This window comes from Rana temporaria, chromosome 3 (assembly GCF_905171775.1).
Source record: "Rana temporaria chromosome 3, aRanTem1.1, whole genome shotgun sequence".
NCBI lineage: Eukaryota > Metazoa > Chordata > Amphibia > Anura > Ranidae > Rana > Rana temporaria.
Window position 1 is genome coordinate 419,251,547 of NC_053491.1, and position 14,979 is coordinate 419,266,525.

The 14,979-nt window shown below is 45.3% G+C and overlaps 1 protein-coding gene across 3 annotated transcripts in view; it reads right to left on the reverse strand.

The window, feature by feature from the left end:
- Window positions 1–5,154: 5,154 nt before the first annotated feature.
- Window positions 5,155–14,979, reverse strand: part of LOC120933120 (chromaffin granule amine transporter-like) — a 73,909-nt gene continuing 64,084 nt past the window's right edge. For all 3 annotated transcript variants that reach the window (XM_040346126.1, XM_040346127.1, XM_040346128.1), the window contains 5 exons: window positions 13,919–13,997; window positions 13,783–13,834; window positions 12,330–12,513; window positions 5,811–5,944; window positions 5,155–5,734 (listed from right to left, as the gene is read on the reverse strand). In XM_040346126.1, the coding sequence (XP_040202060.1) occupies window positions 5,594–5,734; window positions 5,811–5,944; window positions 12,330–12,513; window positions 13,783–13,834; window positions 13,919–13,997 (590 nt within the window). In that variant the 3' untranslated portion in view covers window positions 5,155–5,593. The remainder of the gene's footprint in view (window positions 5,735–5,810; window positions 5,945–12,329; window positions 12,514–13,782; window positions 13,835–13,918; window positions 13,998–14,979) is intronic.

The following is a 14,979-nucleotide window of genomic DNA, read 5'->3' on the forward strand; positions in this document are numbered from 1 at the left end:
GGTTGAGAGCACTGGGGAGGGGGTGGCAGAGAGCACTGGGGGGTGGCAGAGAGCATGGGGAGGTTGAGTGCACTGGGGGGTGGCGGAGAGCACTGGGGAAGGTGGAGATCACTGGGGGAGTGGCAGAGAGCATTGGGGGAGGTGTAGATCACTGGGGGATGGCAGAGATCACTGGGGGGTGGCAGAGAGCACTGGGGGGTGGCAGAGAGCACTGGGGGGAGATCACTGGGGGGTGGCGGAGAGCACTGGGGGGTGGCGGAGAGCACTGGGGGGTGGCAGAGAGCACTGGGGGGAGAGCACTGGGGGGTGGCGGAGAGCACTGGGGGGTGGCAGAGAGCACTGGGGGGAGGTGGAGATCACTGGAGGGTAGCAGTGCCCCCACTGCTCCTCCTATTCAGGTTACAGGAGGGGGGGCTGCATTCACGTTTTCTGCTATCCGGGCAGCTTCAAGTTGTCAGCAGCAGGTGTCTGCTCTGGCTTCTCCCCCTCGCAGTCACACCCCCGGCCGTGGAGTAGCCAAAGGCTTCTCTTGTAGCTCAACCCCCCTCTGTGTTTATGTTCCCCCGGGCAGCCACGGAGAGGCTAGATGAGCGGCGCGGGCTTAAACAGCCTTGTGCCCCACTACTAAGACTTGCAGCCTTTGCCCGATGGCCAGTCCGGACCTGGCCCTTACTAAAAATAGAATCTGAAATAACAGTTGTCTTCACAACAATTAACAGTGATCTGAATCCTGAAAGTGTGTTACTGTCACCTGTTGGCTGAGTAGAGGCAGGTTTAGCAGCACAGAGACATGAGAACATGACTCAGTTTTGCTGTGCAGGTAGAGAGGAGGAGGGGGTCCGAGAGAAGGGCACAGGAGAGGAGGGGGGTTACTGTACAGAGCAGGAATAGGCTCTGAGATGGTCTAGAGCAGGGAGAGATAATTGGAGGCTGGGGGGGCGGAGGTGGTGATCTCCCACAGAGCACAGACATGGGACAGCATTATAAGAGATAAAGCAAGACAGAGAGATAGAAATGACTGGAGAGGGGGGAGAGAAGCCGATGTCTATGAAAGGGAAAGTTTTACATGTAGACTGAATCAGGATTATCAGCAGAGCGCTGATACCTTCCCAACCTCACGTGCCCTGCCTGCTCTACTTTACTGTTGCTGAAGGACTAGTACAGTGCAGGCAGGGGGGACGGTGCAGTGCTACGTTCTACATGCAGGGACAAAGCCGCTCTCTGCCTGTCTTACATTCTGCAGAAGTGTTGTACTCAGCAAACTGCGCCCTCTTCTCACACTAAATTATCCCGCCCAGGGCAGATGCCCCTCCCGCCCACCCCTAGTACCGGCTCTGATGAAAGGTAAGTGTAATGCATTAAATGCACCTACACTATATTGTCAAAAGTATTGGGAGGCCTGTCTTTACACAAACTTTAATGGCATCCCAGTCTTAGTCCGTAGCTTCAACTCTTCTGGGAATCACAAATCCTCCCAAAGGTGTTCTATCGGGTTGAGGTTGTTTGGGGTGGAGGAACTTGATTGGCCTGCACAGAGTCCTGACCTCATCACCTTTGGGATGATTTGTGACAGCTTTTTTTTACATAACGTTTTTACATATATGAATAAAAGCTGGTCCAGTGTAAGCACCCCTATCAGTGTTAAATGGTTTGTCACAACCCTCTAACTGGCTCTTTCGCTGGACAGCTTAGTCTGTTAAAAAATAACAAAGTTACTGGCAGATCAAACGGTGAACATTGATGAAAAAGCCCCCCCCCCCCCCCCCAAAAAAAGGCAGCCATCACATCGAAGAATTGCTAAGCTGCAATTTGTTTTTGAGCTTAAAGTAGAGCTATGGGCAAAAATTTTTGGGGCAGATTCACAGAGCAAGTACGCCGTACTTTCAAATTACCCGCATCGTATCTTTAGTTTGAATCCTCAAACCAAGATACGACGACATCTGGGTTCGATCCGACAGGCGTACGGCTTTGTACACCTTCGGATCGCAGATGCAATACTTCGGCGTCCGCTGGGTGGAGTTTGCGTAGTTTTCCGCGTCGGGTATGCAAATGAGCTTTTTCCGACAATCCACGAACGTACGCGCGGCTTTTTCCGGCGTATAGTTAAAGCTGCTATTTTATGGCGTATAGATAGACTTGCCATGTTAAAGTATGGCCGTCGTTCCCGCGTCAAAATTAGATTTTTTTTTTTTTGCGTAAGTCGTCCTTGAATAGGGATGGACGTAAGTCACGTCTAAGTTAACGGAAACGGAGCATGCGCAGTTAATTCGGCGCGGGGACGCGCTTCATTTAAATGAAACCCGCCCCCTACCCGCCGATTTGCATTCCGCCGCCAGAAATACACTACACCGCCGTAACTTACGGCACTAAATCTTTGTGGATTTGAAAGTACGCCAGGTAAGGTACGGCGGCGTAGCGTAGCTCTGATACGCGCCGCAAGTGCGCCTCAAGTGTAATTGTATGTGAATCTGCCCCTTTATTTTTATTTTAGATTAAAAAAAAAAAATTCTCGCCATCTATGTCCCGTTGTGGAGATTTCCCTTCACTTCCTCTCCTGTCATAGCCAAACAGGACGTGAGAGAAAATCTCTGCAAATTAAGGGAATTCCTTGGGGACCCCTAGGTCACCAGAACTAGTATCCCCATTGGAACATTTACCCTCTATAACTCTTCTGGGGTCAACCCAAAATGTGTGATTTTCTTTTACTTTCACTTTAAATGATTATGGTACACAGGGGAAATAGAGAGGGTGAATCTTCTTAACATGGGCACGGCATGTTCTAATCCCTCTCCACTAGGGATGAGCTGAACACCCCCCCTCCGTTCGCACCAGAACCTACAAACAGACCAAAAATTTGTGTGAACTTTAAAACCCCATTAAAGTGGGACTCGAACGTTTCAAATCGAAAGTGCTAATTTTAAAGGCTAATATGCAAGTTATTGTCCTAAAAAGTATTTAGGGACCCGGGTCCTGCCCCAGGGGACATGTATCAATGCAAAAAAAAGTTTTAAAAATGGCAGTTTTTTCGGGGAGCAGCGATTTTAAATGACTTTTTATCCTTCAGAAATGACACTTTGTGCAGGGACATTTCTGAGCACGGGAAACGAGCGCTGCTTTACAGGCATACTTTACACACCCCCTAGGTATGAAATTTAAAGGAATATTTCACTTTTATTGTTTCACTTAAAGCATTATTAAAATCACTGCTCCTGAAAAAACAGCATTTTTTTTTTTACTTTTTGTTGCATTGATACATGTTCCCTGGGCAGGACCCAGGTCCCCAAACACTTTTTATGACAATAACTTGCATATAAGCCTTTAAAATTAGCACTTTAGATTTCTCCCATAGACTTTTCCAGGGTGTTCTGCGGCTTTTCGAACTAGAAGCTCATCCCTACTCTCCACTTTATCCAAAACTGAAAAAAATAAGTTTTGCCTTTCAGTTATACTTTAATACCACTTTAAAGAGGAAGTAAACCCTGATGGGTTTTACTTCCTCTGTTTCCCCCTGCAAAGTAAAAGCATAATGGGTTAGTATGCATCGTATACTAGCCCATTGTGTGCCATTTACCTGCAAATGAAGCCTGCAATGTTCCCGAGGTACCTGCTGGTTGCCACATCCATCTTCATCCATCTTCACCCCTCTTCCTTTAGGGGCCCTGGACTCCGGCTCTGTGACTGGCTAGAGTCGTGTGACGTCACTCCTGTGCATGAGCACAGGAGCCGACGGTCACGGCACGGGGCCTTCAGAAATGGTACGATAGTGCTCTTTCTTCAGTGTGCACGCACCGATGACGTCGGCACAAGCGTATATGGTAAATATCTCCTAAACCGTACAAATTTGAAGGACTACAAGTCTTAGCATGAACTCCTGATATCTAAGGATGTGACTCCCCCAAAAGCGATGGACTATAAGTACCAGCATGAACCACTGAGATCTAAGGATGTGACTCCCCCCCAAAATTGAAGGACCCCATAGATTTCATGGGTTAATGCTGGGAACTGTAGTTCTTCACTAGTTGGGGGGGCAGAGGGTGTCACATCTTCAGCTCTGAGGGGTTCATGCTGAGAACTGTAGTCCTTCACTTTTGGGGGGACTAACATGAACCCCTGAGATCTATGGATGTGTCCTCCTTCCATCCCTCTGAGGGTGTCTTCTGTCCTCTACTGCCAGCTCATCAGCTGTCCTCTCTGCAGTCAGTGCCTCATGACACACATGGTGTTCCATCCATCCCCAGCACCAGACCTTACCTCTGAGTATTAGGAGTCGCTCTCAAATCCTGGCAGTTTCCTTCCCTCTGAGCAGGCCACCGGAGAAGATTGAGGAGGAGGTAGGTGGAGCTAAAGCACTAGGCGCAGAGGAGGAGGAAGTTAATTCCTCCTCCGCTCTGAATGCTGGGGCCTCAGCCTCTCTCTGCGGTGATATGACGTCACTGGTTGCTAGACACCAGGTGACAGGCGGTCCTAACAACCAGTTCGAGCAGTGTAGAGCCAGCGGTGGAACAAGGTAAAATGGGTCTTGGCCGGCCAGGACAAGTACTGTTCGTGTCCGGCGATGAGGTGCCACTCCGGGCCCAGTCCACCCCCCCATGGCTGTGTCAGTTTCATTCTGGGACACTGTATTGTCCCAAAATAAAGGTGCCTGGGACCCGGGACAGACCTGCAAAATGCAGGACTGTCCCGGGCAATCCAGGACATGTGGTCACTCTATGCGCAAGCCCTGTAAATGGATCAGAAGGTTGCTAGGGGATCTGAGTGGAAGTGGGAGCAGGTACTTACCAAAACTAGTTACCCACTCCCCCCCAACAAAAAAAAAAATCCAAATATTGCAGAGGAGGGAGGAGGAAGGAGGAGGTAGAAGAGCAGGACTTCCCCTTACTGTGAAGTTCCACTTTAATTGAACTTAGAAGTGCAATCTGATGTAACATGAATCTGTAGACATCAGATGTGACTGAACTAATGATTCCCATGTGAAAGTAACCTTAGGGAGCATGAATATTATTTCCCAAATCAACAGCTCATACATGATGAAGCAGAACTGGGGAAGCAGAACTGGTAGAGTGGGATTTACATGGGCAATGGACAGTTCATCTCTCTTCCTTCTGGTTGTCAATTGATGGACCATATATAGTCCATGTAGCATGAAGACTTCCATAACATACTGTATACTGCTTTAATTTTTGTGATTATTATTGTTGCTGCTATTACCTTTTATATAGTGCCATAATCTTTTATAGCACTTCACAACATGGTAATAATCACATAACATGAGTGAGGAGAAAAGGCGGAGAGTGTGCAGGAAATGGTGCCATCATTAACAAATGTCTGCGATAGCACTAGTTGGTGTGGCCTGGTGGTACTGGCTGTAATCAAGGCAGGAGTGGATGGAGAACCATAGAGGACTTCTGTCCGGGTGGTGCCAGGGAGGAAAGGATCTCTGTGATGGTTGCAATTATATTCTTCAGGACATGACATAATCTTCTAATATCCAATTTGTTTTTCCACAGTGCTGGCCAATGAGGATTGCTGTTGGAAAAGTAACAGTCCGCAGGTTTCTATATGCACTCCATTACCACTCTTGTTGTAAAACTGGTCAATGGGGTATCTTTCCGGTTCTGTTGTGAATAACACTGTCTTCCTCGTCACCGCTGTGGTCAGAAAGTGGCAGATCTGGAGTATTACTCTGAGTCATGTAAGTCCTTGTCTGCATGGAGCATTCCTGGTTTATAATAGCCTACAGATTTGAGACAATTCATTAGAAGCAGTTTTGTAACAGACAATGTAAAACTAAAAATTGCGACTCTTCTTACCAGTTTCTCTTCTCTAGCTGGTGGATTGCGCAGAAAGAAACATAGAGGTGCATAGATGATATTTAAAATTCCAATGATGACCATTAACCAGGTAAATCCTATGGTCTTTGCAATGGCTCCTCCAACCGAAGGTCCTAAAATTGCAATCGTCTAAAGGTTATGGAAGCCTATTTAACGTTTGTATGAATTTCTAATCTTACATATATCAGTGCATGAGTTTATTCAATAAAATATAACACCTGCAGACAATGCATCAAGGTACATTTACATAAACAAGGTACTAATTTCTCATTGGCTATTTTTTTTAAACTATTTTTTTAAACAAATTTTGTTTTGCAGCTAGCCCCAATTACAGCTTTGAGATACATGGAGGCCATATTATACTCCATTACGACAAATAGGTGTTCATTAAATTACAAGAAAAGCTTAACTCTGGCCATAGATGGTTGCAGGCAGGGGCAGCCCATCCATTTAGGGTGCATAGGCGCCGCCTCTCCCTATTCATGCATCTGACCCCTTTCAGGACACTGGGCGCATGAATTACAGTGGTGGGGTGTTTTTTTGAAGCACCAATTAGAGCCAAAGGCTCTAATAGGTTTCAAAATAGGGTGGGCTCCGGACGCAGCACTGCTCTTGGAGCCCACCCAAGTGTGTTAGAATAGCGAATGAATATTCACTATTCTCACACTGAATCGCCTCTCCGCCAATCATGAAGCGCGGCTCTGAGACACGTTTCCCGATTGGCAGAAAGGAGAAGCGTTCTGATTGGCCATCTTCACAGCATTAACCACTTGACCTCTGGAAGATTTACCCCCTATATGACCAGGCAATTTTTTGCAATACGGCACTGCTTACTTTAACCACTTGGTAACCGCCCTATAGCCGAAATACGGCTACAAGGCGGTTCCCTAACTCTAGGAGGGCGTCAATATACGTCCTCCCAGAGAGTCAGAATTGCGCGCACACGCGATCACCGGCGCTCGCTGGGTCCACGGGACCCGCAGCAACACGGATCGCGGTAAGGAGCCAATGGAAGCGGCTCCTTACCACGTGATCGCGCCGTCCAATGACGGCGCGATCACTTGGTAAACAAACCGGCGTCATGTAATGACGCCGGTTCCTCCCTCTCCTCTCTGTACCGTTCGGTACAGTGTGAGAGGAGAGGGAGGGGGGGGGGGGATCGGGCGGCAGCAGCAGCCGCCGCACTGTGGGCTGGATCTGTGACAATTGCAGTCACAGATCCAGCCATCCCTGCGCAATACTCTGCAATATAAAAATAATGATAAGCGCTAAAGTAAAGTAAAGTGCAATACTCTGCAATACCCCCCATACTCTGCAATACCCCCCCATACTCTGCAATACCCCCCCCATACTCTGCAATACCCCCCCCCCATACTCTGCAATACCCCCCCATACTCTGCAATACCACCCCATACTCTGCAATACCCCCCCCATACTCTGCAATACCCCCCCCCCCCATACTCTGCAATACCCCCCCATACTCTGCAATACCCCCCCATACTCTGCAATACCCCCCCCTACTCTGCAATACCCCCCCATACTCTGCAATACCCCCCCATACTCTGCAATACCACCCCCCCATACTCTGCAATACCACCCCATACTCTGCAATACCACCCCATACTCTGCAATACCCCCCCATACTCTGCAATACCCCCCCATACTCTGCAATACCCCCCCATACTCTGCAATACCCCCCAATACTCCGCAATACCCTCAATACTCCAATACCTTGCAATACGTCGCCTATGGGGATTTTTAAGTAGCAACGTTTGGCGCAATTTCACGAGCGTGTGCAATTTTGAAGGGTGACATGTTGGGTATCTATTTACTCGGCGTAACTTCATCTTTCATATTATGCAAAAACATTGGGCTAACTTTACTGTTTTTTTTTTTTAAGCACAAAACAGTTTTTTTTTTAAAAACACGCGTTCAAAAAATTGCTGCGAAAATACCGTGCAAGATAAAAAGTTGCAACAACCGCCATTGTATTCTCTAGGGTATTTGAAAAAAAAACATATATAATGTTTTGGGGTTCTATGTAATTTTTTAGCAAATAAATGATGATTTTTACATGTAGGAGAGAAATGTCAAAATTGGCCTGGGTGCTCCAGAACGCCTGATGGTGCTCCCTGCACGTTGGGCCTCTGTATGTGGCCACGCTGTGTAAAAGTCTCACACATGTGGTATCGCCATACTCGGGAGGAATAGCAGAATGTGTTTTGGGGTGTAATTTGTAGTATGCATATGATGTGTGTGAGAAATAACCTGCTAATATGACAGAAACTAGAATTTTTTTTTTATTTTTACAGAATTTTCAGTCTTTTTTCTTTTATAGCGCAAAAAATAAAAACCGCAGAGGTGATCAAATACCACCAAAAGAAAGCTCTATTTGTGTGAAAAAAAGGACAAAAATTTCAGATGGGTACAATGTTGTATGACTGAGTAATTGTCATTCAAATTGTGAGAGCACCGAAAGCTGAAAATTGGTCTGGTGATTAAGGGGGTTTTCGTGCCCAGTGGTCAAGTGGTTAACTGACAATTGTGCGGCCGTGCAACGCTGTACCCAAATAAAATTAATGTCCTTTTTTCCCACAAATAGTATTTTATTTTGGTTGCATTTGATTACCTCTGCTATGGTAATTTTTTTGCGCTATAAACAGAAAAAAAAAAAGCCAATTTTGAAAAAAAAAATAACAAGATTTTTTACTTTCTGCTAAAACACATATTCAATAAAAAAATTGAAGAAAAAAAATTGTATTTCTTCACCAATTTAGGCAAGTATGTATTCTGCTACAAATTTTTGTTAAAAAAATCTCAATAAGCATATATTGATTGGTTTGTGCAAAAATTCTTTTTTTTATTTTATTTTTTTATTTTTACTAGTAATAGCAGGCAATCAGTGACTTATAGTGGGGCTGCGATATTGCAGTGGACAGTCGGAACACTGACACTTTTTGGGAACCAGTGACACTAATACAGTGATCACTGCTAAAAAATATGCACTGTCACTTTACTAATGACACTGGCTGGAAAGGGGTTAACGTTAAGGGCGATCAAAAGGTTAAATGTGTACTTGACATGTGCTTTACTACTGTGGGGGAGGTGCTGGTACTAGGAGAAGTCATGGTCCCCTGCTTAGCAGAGACACAGGATCCATGTCTAGTGACAGAACAGCAATCTGCCTTCTTTACATAAGCAGACTGCCATTCTGCCTGTGTACCTAAGCATCAGTGGGTGCTGGCGGACATTGAGCCTGTCGTACCCGCCAATCAGCTTCCTCTGTGTTAAATAACAGCGGGCCTGCCGGTGGCGCGTTCCCCCCCAGACCCAGAAGTGCAAGTTCACATACTAGGTACATGATCCTGCCAAGGAGAGCCACCGTATATACACAGCATACGGTCGGAAAGTGGTTAAAGTGGATGTAAACCCTCACATATACCCATTGAAGTGAACAGCCTCAGATGGTACATAGAGATGAAACACATTTTCCTACATAAGTTTAACCTACCCGCTAGTTAAAAACCACTGAAAAGCGGGACTTTAACACTGGAGACACAGCAGCTGCTGTTTAGGGTTGGTTAGCAGGCGCTATTTTTAGCGCAATAGCGCCTGCAAAACGACCCAGTGTGAAAGGGGTCCGATTTCAGCCCAAATTTGGGGCTGAATTCGGACCTGAAACAGACCAAAAAAGGCACACTTTCTCTTCCGCTCATGGATGGACACAGCCTTAATCTTGACATAGTGGGATTAATCCATCTTTAGGAGTGACTAGGCAGAAGTGTTAACTTCAAAGCAGATCCGCCCCGCCCAGGGTGCGGTCCCACTGACTATATCCCCTCAGCCTGCACTAGGCAATTCATTTTTTTCTGCCTAGTCTAAGGAGATGACATGGCTCTTTTCAAGCCCATGGCTTGGAGGCTTTTAGTTTGGATACATTTTTTGGATTTTTTATTCATTTATTTTTTTCCTGCGATCTTCAATCAACTGCCGACTGGGCGACAGGCTGGATCCCAGATCCTTGTATTCTTCCTAGTTTCGGCCATCGAGCGTGTGCTGACCATAGCTGCGCGCTGGGTCGTCCACGACATACCCGTCGCTCTACGGGTGGCCGGGGAGCTATACGCTCCAGGGCTTGCATCGGACCGATCTACAGGGCCAAGTCGCAGTAGCCTGGCCAACAGCCACCTCCGTTACCATGCGGTAGATGTGCTTCGATCAACTGCCGACTGGGCGACAGGCTGGATCCCAGATCCTTGTATCCTTCTCAGTTTTGGCCATCGAGCACGTGCCGACCATAGCCATAACCTCTAGGTGCCTCAGAACCAATGTTTGAGAACATTAGGGAAGTTCCCTTGTTGACACTTTCTCAGAAAGTGGTCCATTTGGTGGCTGTTATGTCAGTTAAGACGGGTTCTGAGCTGGCAGCCTTGTCATGAAAGGCTCCCTATTGATCTTCCACAAGGATAAGGTGGTGCTGCATCCACAGTCTTTTTTCTTCCTAAGGTCATTTTGACCCTCCATCTCAAGGAAGACATTGAATGAATGAATAAATGACTTTTATAGCGCAACGCATGCGAACTGAATCGCCTCTGGGCGCTTTTTCCAGCCAGTATCTGCTTGGCTGCCATACTTGTGTCCTCATCCGTCGAATCCTAAGGAGACGATGTGGCATCCCTTGGACGCTGTCCGAGCTCCGAGAAGATACTTGTCTGTTACGAATACAAGAAAGATAGTTACCGCTCTAGGTGAGTCTACTATATGGTCACACGTTTAAAACAGGATTCCAAGGGTGCTTGGAACAGCCGACGTTTCGCACAAGATTAGTGCTTATTCATGGCTGAGTGAATAAGCACTAATCTTGTGCGAAACGTCGGCTGTTCCTGTTTTATGATTCGGTGATGTATTTGCTGTTTTTTTGAATAAAAGACAACCTGCAGTTTTTTTTTGGAGTGCGGCTATCCATCTTTCATCTACTTTTCAAGATACTTGTCTGTTACTGCTCCGTTCCGGAGTTCAGACTCACTGTTTGTTTCGGTGGCTGGTCCCAAGAAGGGCCCAGCGGTCTCATCGGCCACCATTTCGAGGTGGACATGACAGATCCTGATCAGGCTTACGCCATAAAGGGTCGGGCGCCTCCCTATCACGAAGCATTCGACTAGGGCAATGGTGCCTCTTGGGGTTTCTGACATCAAGTGTCTGTTTCCCAGGTGTGTAAGGCGGCGACCTGGTCGCCCGGTCACACTTTCACTAAACTTTACAAGTTGATGTGAGTGCAATCTTCGGATGCTTCCTTCGGCCGCAAAGTTTTGCAGGTGGCTGTTTAGAGTCACAACTCCTCAGTTGAGGAGCTCTGTTTTGGGGTGAAGTTTATTTTTATGCTGTTCTTACCCCTCATTTTGACACTGCTTTGGGACGTCCCACTATGTCAAGATTAAGGCTGTGTCCATCTATGAACGAAAGAGAAAATAGGATTTTATGCTCATCGTAAAATCTCTTTCTCTGAGTTCATGGATAGACACAGCACCCACCCCTCTTTGTCTGTACTGCTTGCTACAAACTGAATTGCCTAGTGCAGGCTGAGGGGATATAGTCAGTGGGACCGCACCCTGGGCAGGGCGGTTCTGCTTTGAAGTTAACACTTCTGCCTAGTCACTTCTAAAGATAGATAGTGGGATTAACCTATGTCAAGATTAAGGTTGTGTCCATCCATGAACTCAGAGAAAGAGATTTTACGGTGAACATAAAATCCTATTTTTTTTCAATAAATCGCACTGGACCTGCTGCGGAGATATGTGAACCGGCTCCATAGAGAGCCAGTCACATTCTCCTGCTATGCAAATTGGATGCAGGGAAACCACATCCACATAGGCAGAGGAACAAAGGAACATGCAGAGCTGTATTCTGAATAGACAAGCTCCATGCTTATCTCCCTCTAAGCTCCCTCCCAACACAATATTTTAGCTCATGTTATCTCATGTTCGAAGAACTTGTCAGAAGTTATTAGTCCCCGTCTTCCTCGCTGGCAGCGAGCGTCCATTCTTCACCCCTCTTCCTTCCGGGCCGCAAACTTTGGCTTTGTGACTGGCCGGAGTCGCGTGACGTCACTCCATGACCGCAGTTTGAAATGGCACAGTGTGCCCTTTCAAGATGGCGAATGCGCAGTAGAAGGCATTGTTTGGGGACATTGCAAATATCTCCTAAACCGTGGAGGCTTAGGAGATATTTCAAGCACCTACAGGTAAGCCTTAATCTAGGCTTACCTGTAGGTTAAAGTAGTTGTAAAGCGTTTATAACTACTTTAAGAAGGGGTTGCACATGCAGGGGTTTCTTCCAAAAAAGTGGTGTTCTTTAAATAAGTAGCACTTCTGCTCTTGCACTTCAGCGATTTGCACAAAGTCGATTGTGACATTTTTCATGATGGCAGACCTGTATGTGTCAACAGCAGACACTTTTATATAATATCAGGAGTTTTATATGGATTAAAAATTTTCTTACCCACTGCAAAGCCCAGGCACAGGGCAATATCGGAGATGGCATATATCCCACCATAAACGGAGGTGTGACGCAGATCAACTAAGTTTCCCATGATGGGCATAACAGATGCGTCCACCATTCCAAGGGCAACGCCAATTCCAGCATTGGGACCAATGAGGCCATAAATATTGACAGCGAGTGGAACCTGAAACATGGAAGAGCATCAGGATATTAAGGTCTGGTACATAAAAGGATAAAGTTGAAAATCTTTCATGGCCTTTTAGTTTGCTAGATGTTGAAGTATTTGAGAATTATGTCTTATGGTAAAATGTAAAAAGTTAGACAATTGGTTAAATTAAATTGTGGGATGTCTTTATACAGTATATGGGTACAACCTACATGTTTGCTAAAACAGCCTACCCAAGCTAATCTAGAACCCCTACCTTAGTGCATAATTACAGTAAAGACCCTGATTTTTTTATGTCATGGAAAAAAATGCATTTTTTCTCGACGTGATTCCTCTCAAGCCTGCCTTGCATACACACGATCGTGATAAAAAATGCTCGAGCAAAGCGCGGTGACATACAACACGTACAACGGCACTATAAAGGGGAAGTTCTATTCGAATGGCGCCACCCTTTGGGCTGATTATGCAATTTCCCTTCTCAGAACTTGCTTCTGAGCATCCCCATCGTTAAAGCCTACACACGACCGTTTTTCACAACGACGTGAAAAACAACGAGAAAAAATAGAGCAGGTTCTAAATTTTTAATGGCCATTTGTCTCATTGAGAAAAATGCTCTGGAGCCTACACACGATCGTTTTTAACGACCAATTTTAAAAATGCCATTTTTCTCGTCATGAAAAACGGTCGTGTGTACGCGGCAACCAATCAAGCCCATGGGGAGTTACTGTGCAGAAATGTATGACTTCTTAGGAGATTTCTGCATCCAGGCTGTAAACACAGGAGGCTGTTGCTGCCTTGAAGAGTTGACTATGCACCCAGTTGGGAAGGTTTTTTTTTTCGTTTTTCTTTTTTATTTGCATTTTGGTGTTGTTGATCTTCTCCATCCTCTTTCAGCTACTTCTTATCTGCATGAACTTACTCTAGTGTCTACTTCAAAGTAGTTCATGCACTACTTTTCTCCAACTTTCATGCAACTCGAGGGCCATAGACTTCAATGTTAACCCTCAGAAGTTGCATGAAAGTCATATCTAAATGTTATACGATGCAACAGTTTTCCATTATCACTGGTCAAAGCCAAAGTCGTATCCATGTTGCACACGTCCATAGTTTCACTCCAAAGTTGGTGCAACTTTGGAGTTTTACAAGTGTGAATGGAGCCTTAGTGGTTTATAAGGGCAAAATAGCTTTGCAAGGTCAAAGGCAATATAGTATTGGTGCAGCATTTCAATAATATATATGTTTTAAGTTCACCATCATTATTGTGCAAAATTACCAAATAGTACTCACACAAAGAAGGCTAACTCCAACCACAAGCATACCAACAAGTGTACACAGCCACCTAAAAAAAAAAAAAAAGAAAAAGATTGTCACCTTATTCAGTCAAATAATAAGCTGGAGTTTCAGTAGAGTATGTTTGTCTCACCTTCCCATCTTATGAGACAGCCTCCCAAACAGGTTAGTACATAGCAGGTATGAAATGCTGGCAGGCAAGAAAGCCAGTCCTAGAAAATTATAAATCTTTAGTTAAACATTATTTGATGTCTAGATTGGCAAAGCAATAGCAAGCTGCAATAACTTAAATACAACTTTAGATGTGGACAAGCAAAGCTAAAATAGAAAAGATTTGTTATAATATACAGTGGGGATATTCTGACTCCGATTGTTGTGATAGCGATATATCCCTTGCTGAGACCTCTATGCCTGGCCTGTATAAGCAGATATACTCACTGCGGACAATCCTTGTCAGACAGCTGAACTCGTCAATACCGATTCATTCAAAAGAGGTGTTTATTCTTTAAACTTCAGGGGTTACAGCAGATAACAGGAACAGCAGATGAATGGTGATAGTATTGTGCGGTCAAAAGATGATGCCTTTCCTACCTACTGAGCAGAGTACATGAGTGTCCTTCTACATGTGGCTTGCTGGCTGAAGAGATGACACAGGAAGTACTCCACACAGGAAGCAGGGAGGGGCATACATACAGTGAAAATATGTGGTAACTCAAAGAATCACATAAACATGTGCATTGCAACAAAGGCCACTAGATGGCAGCATAGGATAACACATAGATTTAGCTATGAGAAAATAGTAGGCAAACCACACTATATAAACTCTAATCTATATAACAATGCTAATATTAACTGAGGCTATGCATCTCATATTCTATGCCCCTATTGGGGGCAGCACACTCCCCGTCTGGCATGATAATGCCACTATTTACATAATACAACGGTAGTTATGCAAATAAACAACAGCGCAATTTGCTTGATGTCATGAAAACCTGAAAGACATAATGGAGAACATGCATATAATGCAACAACTATAATATAAGGCTTCAAGTTGTGACAACTAAAGTTCCAGATACTTCCTTCTCGAAGTTGCAGGTAGAATCCAACAGCATACCCAAGTAAGTTCAGCCTCCAAACGGCAAGAGCAAAATGAGTTCCGTGATAGGTCTGATGAAAGTCTTTACAGTCCCTATA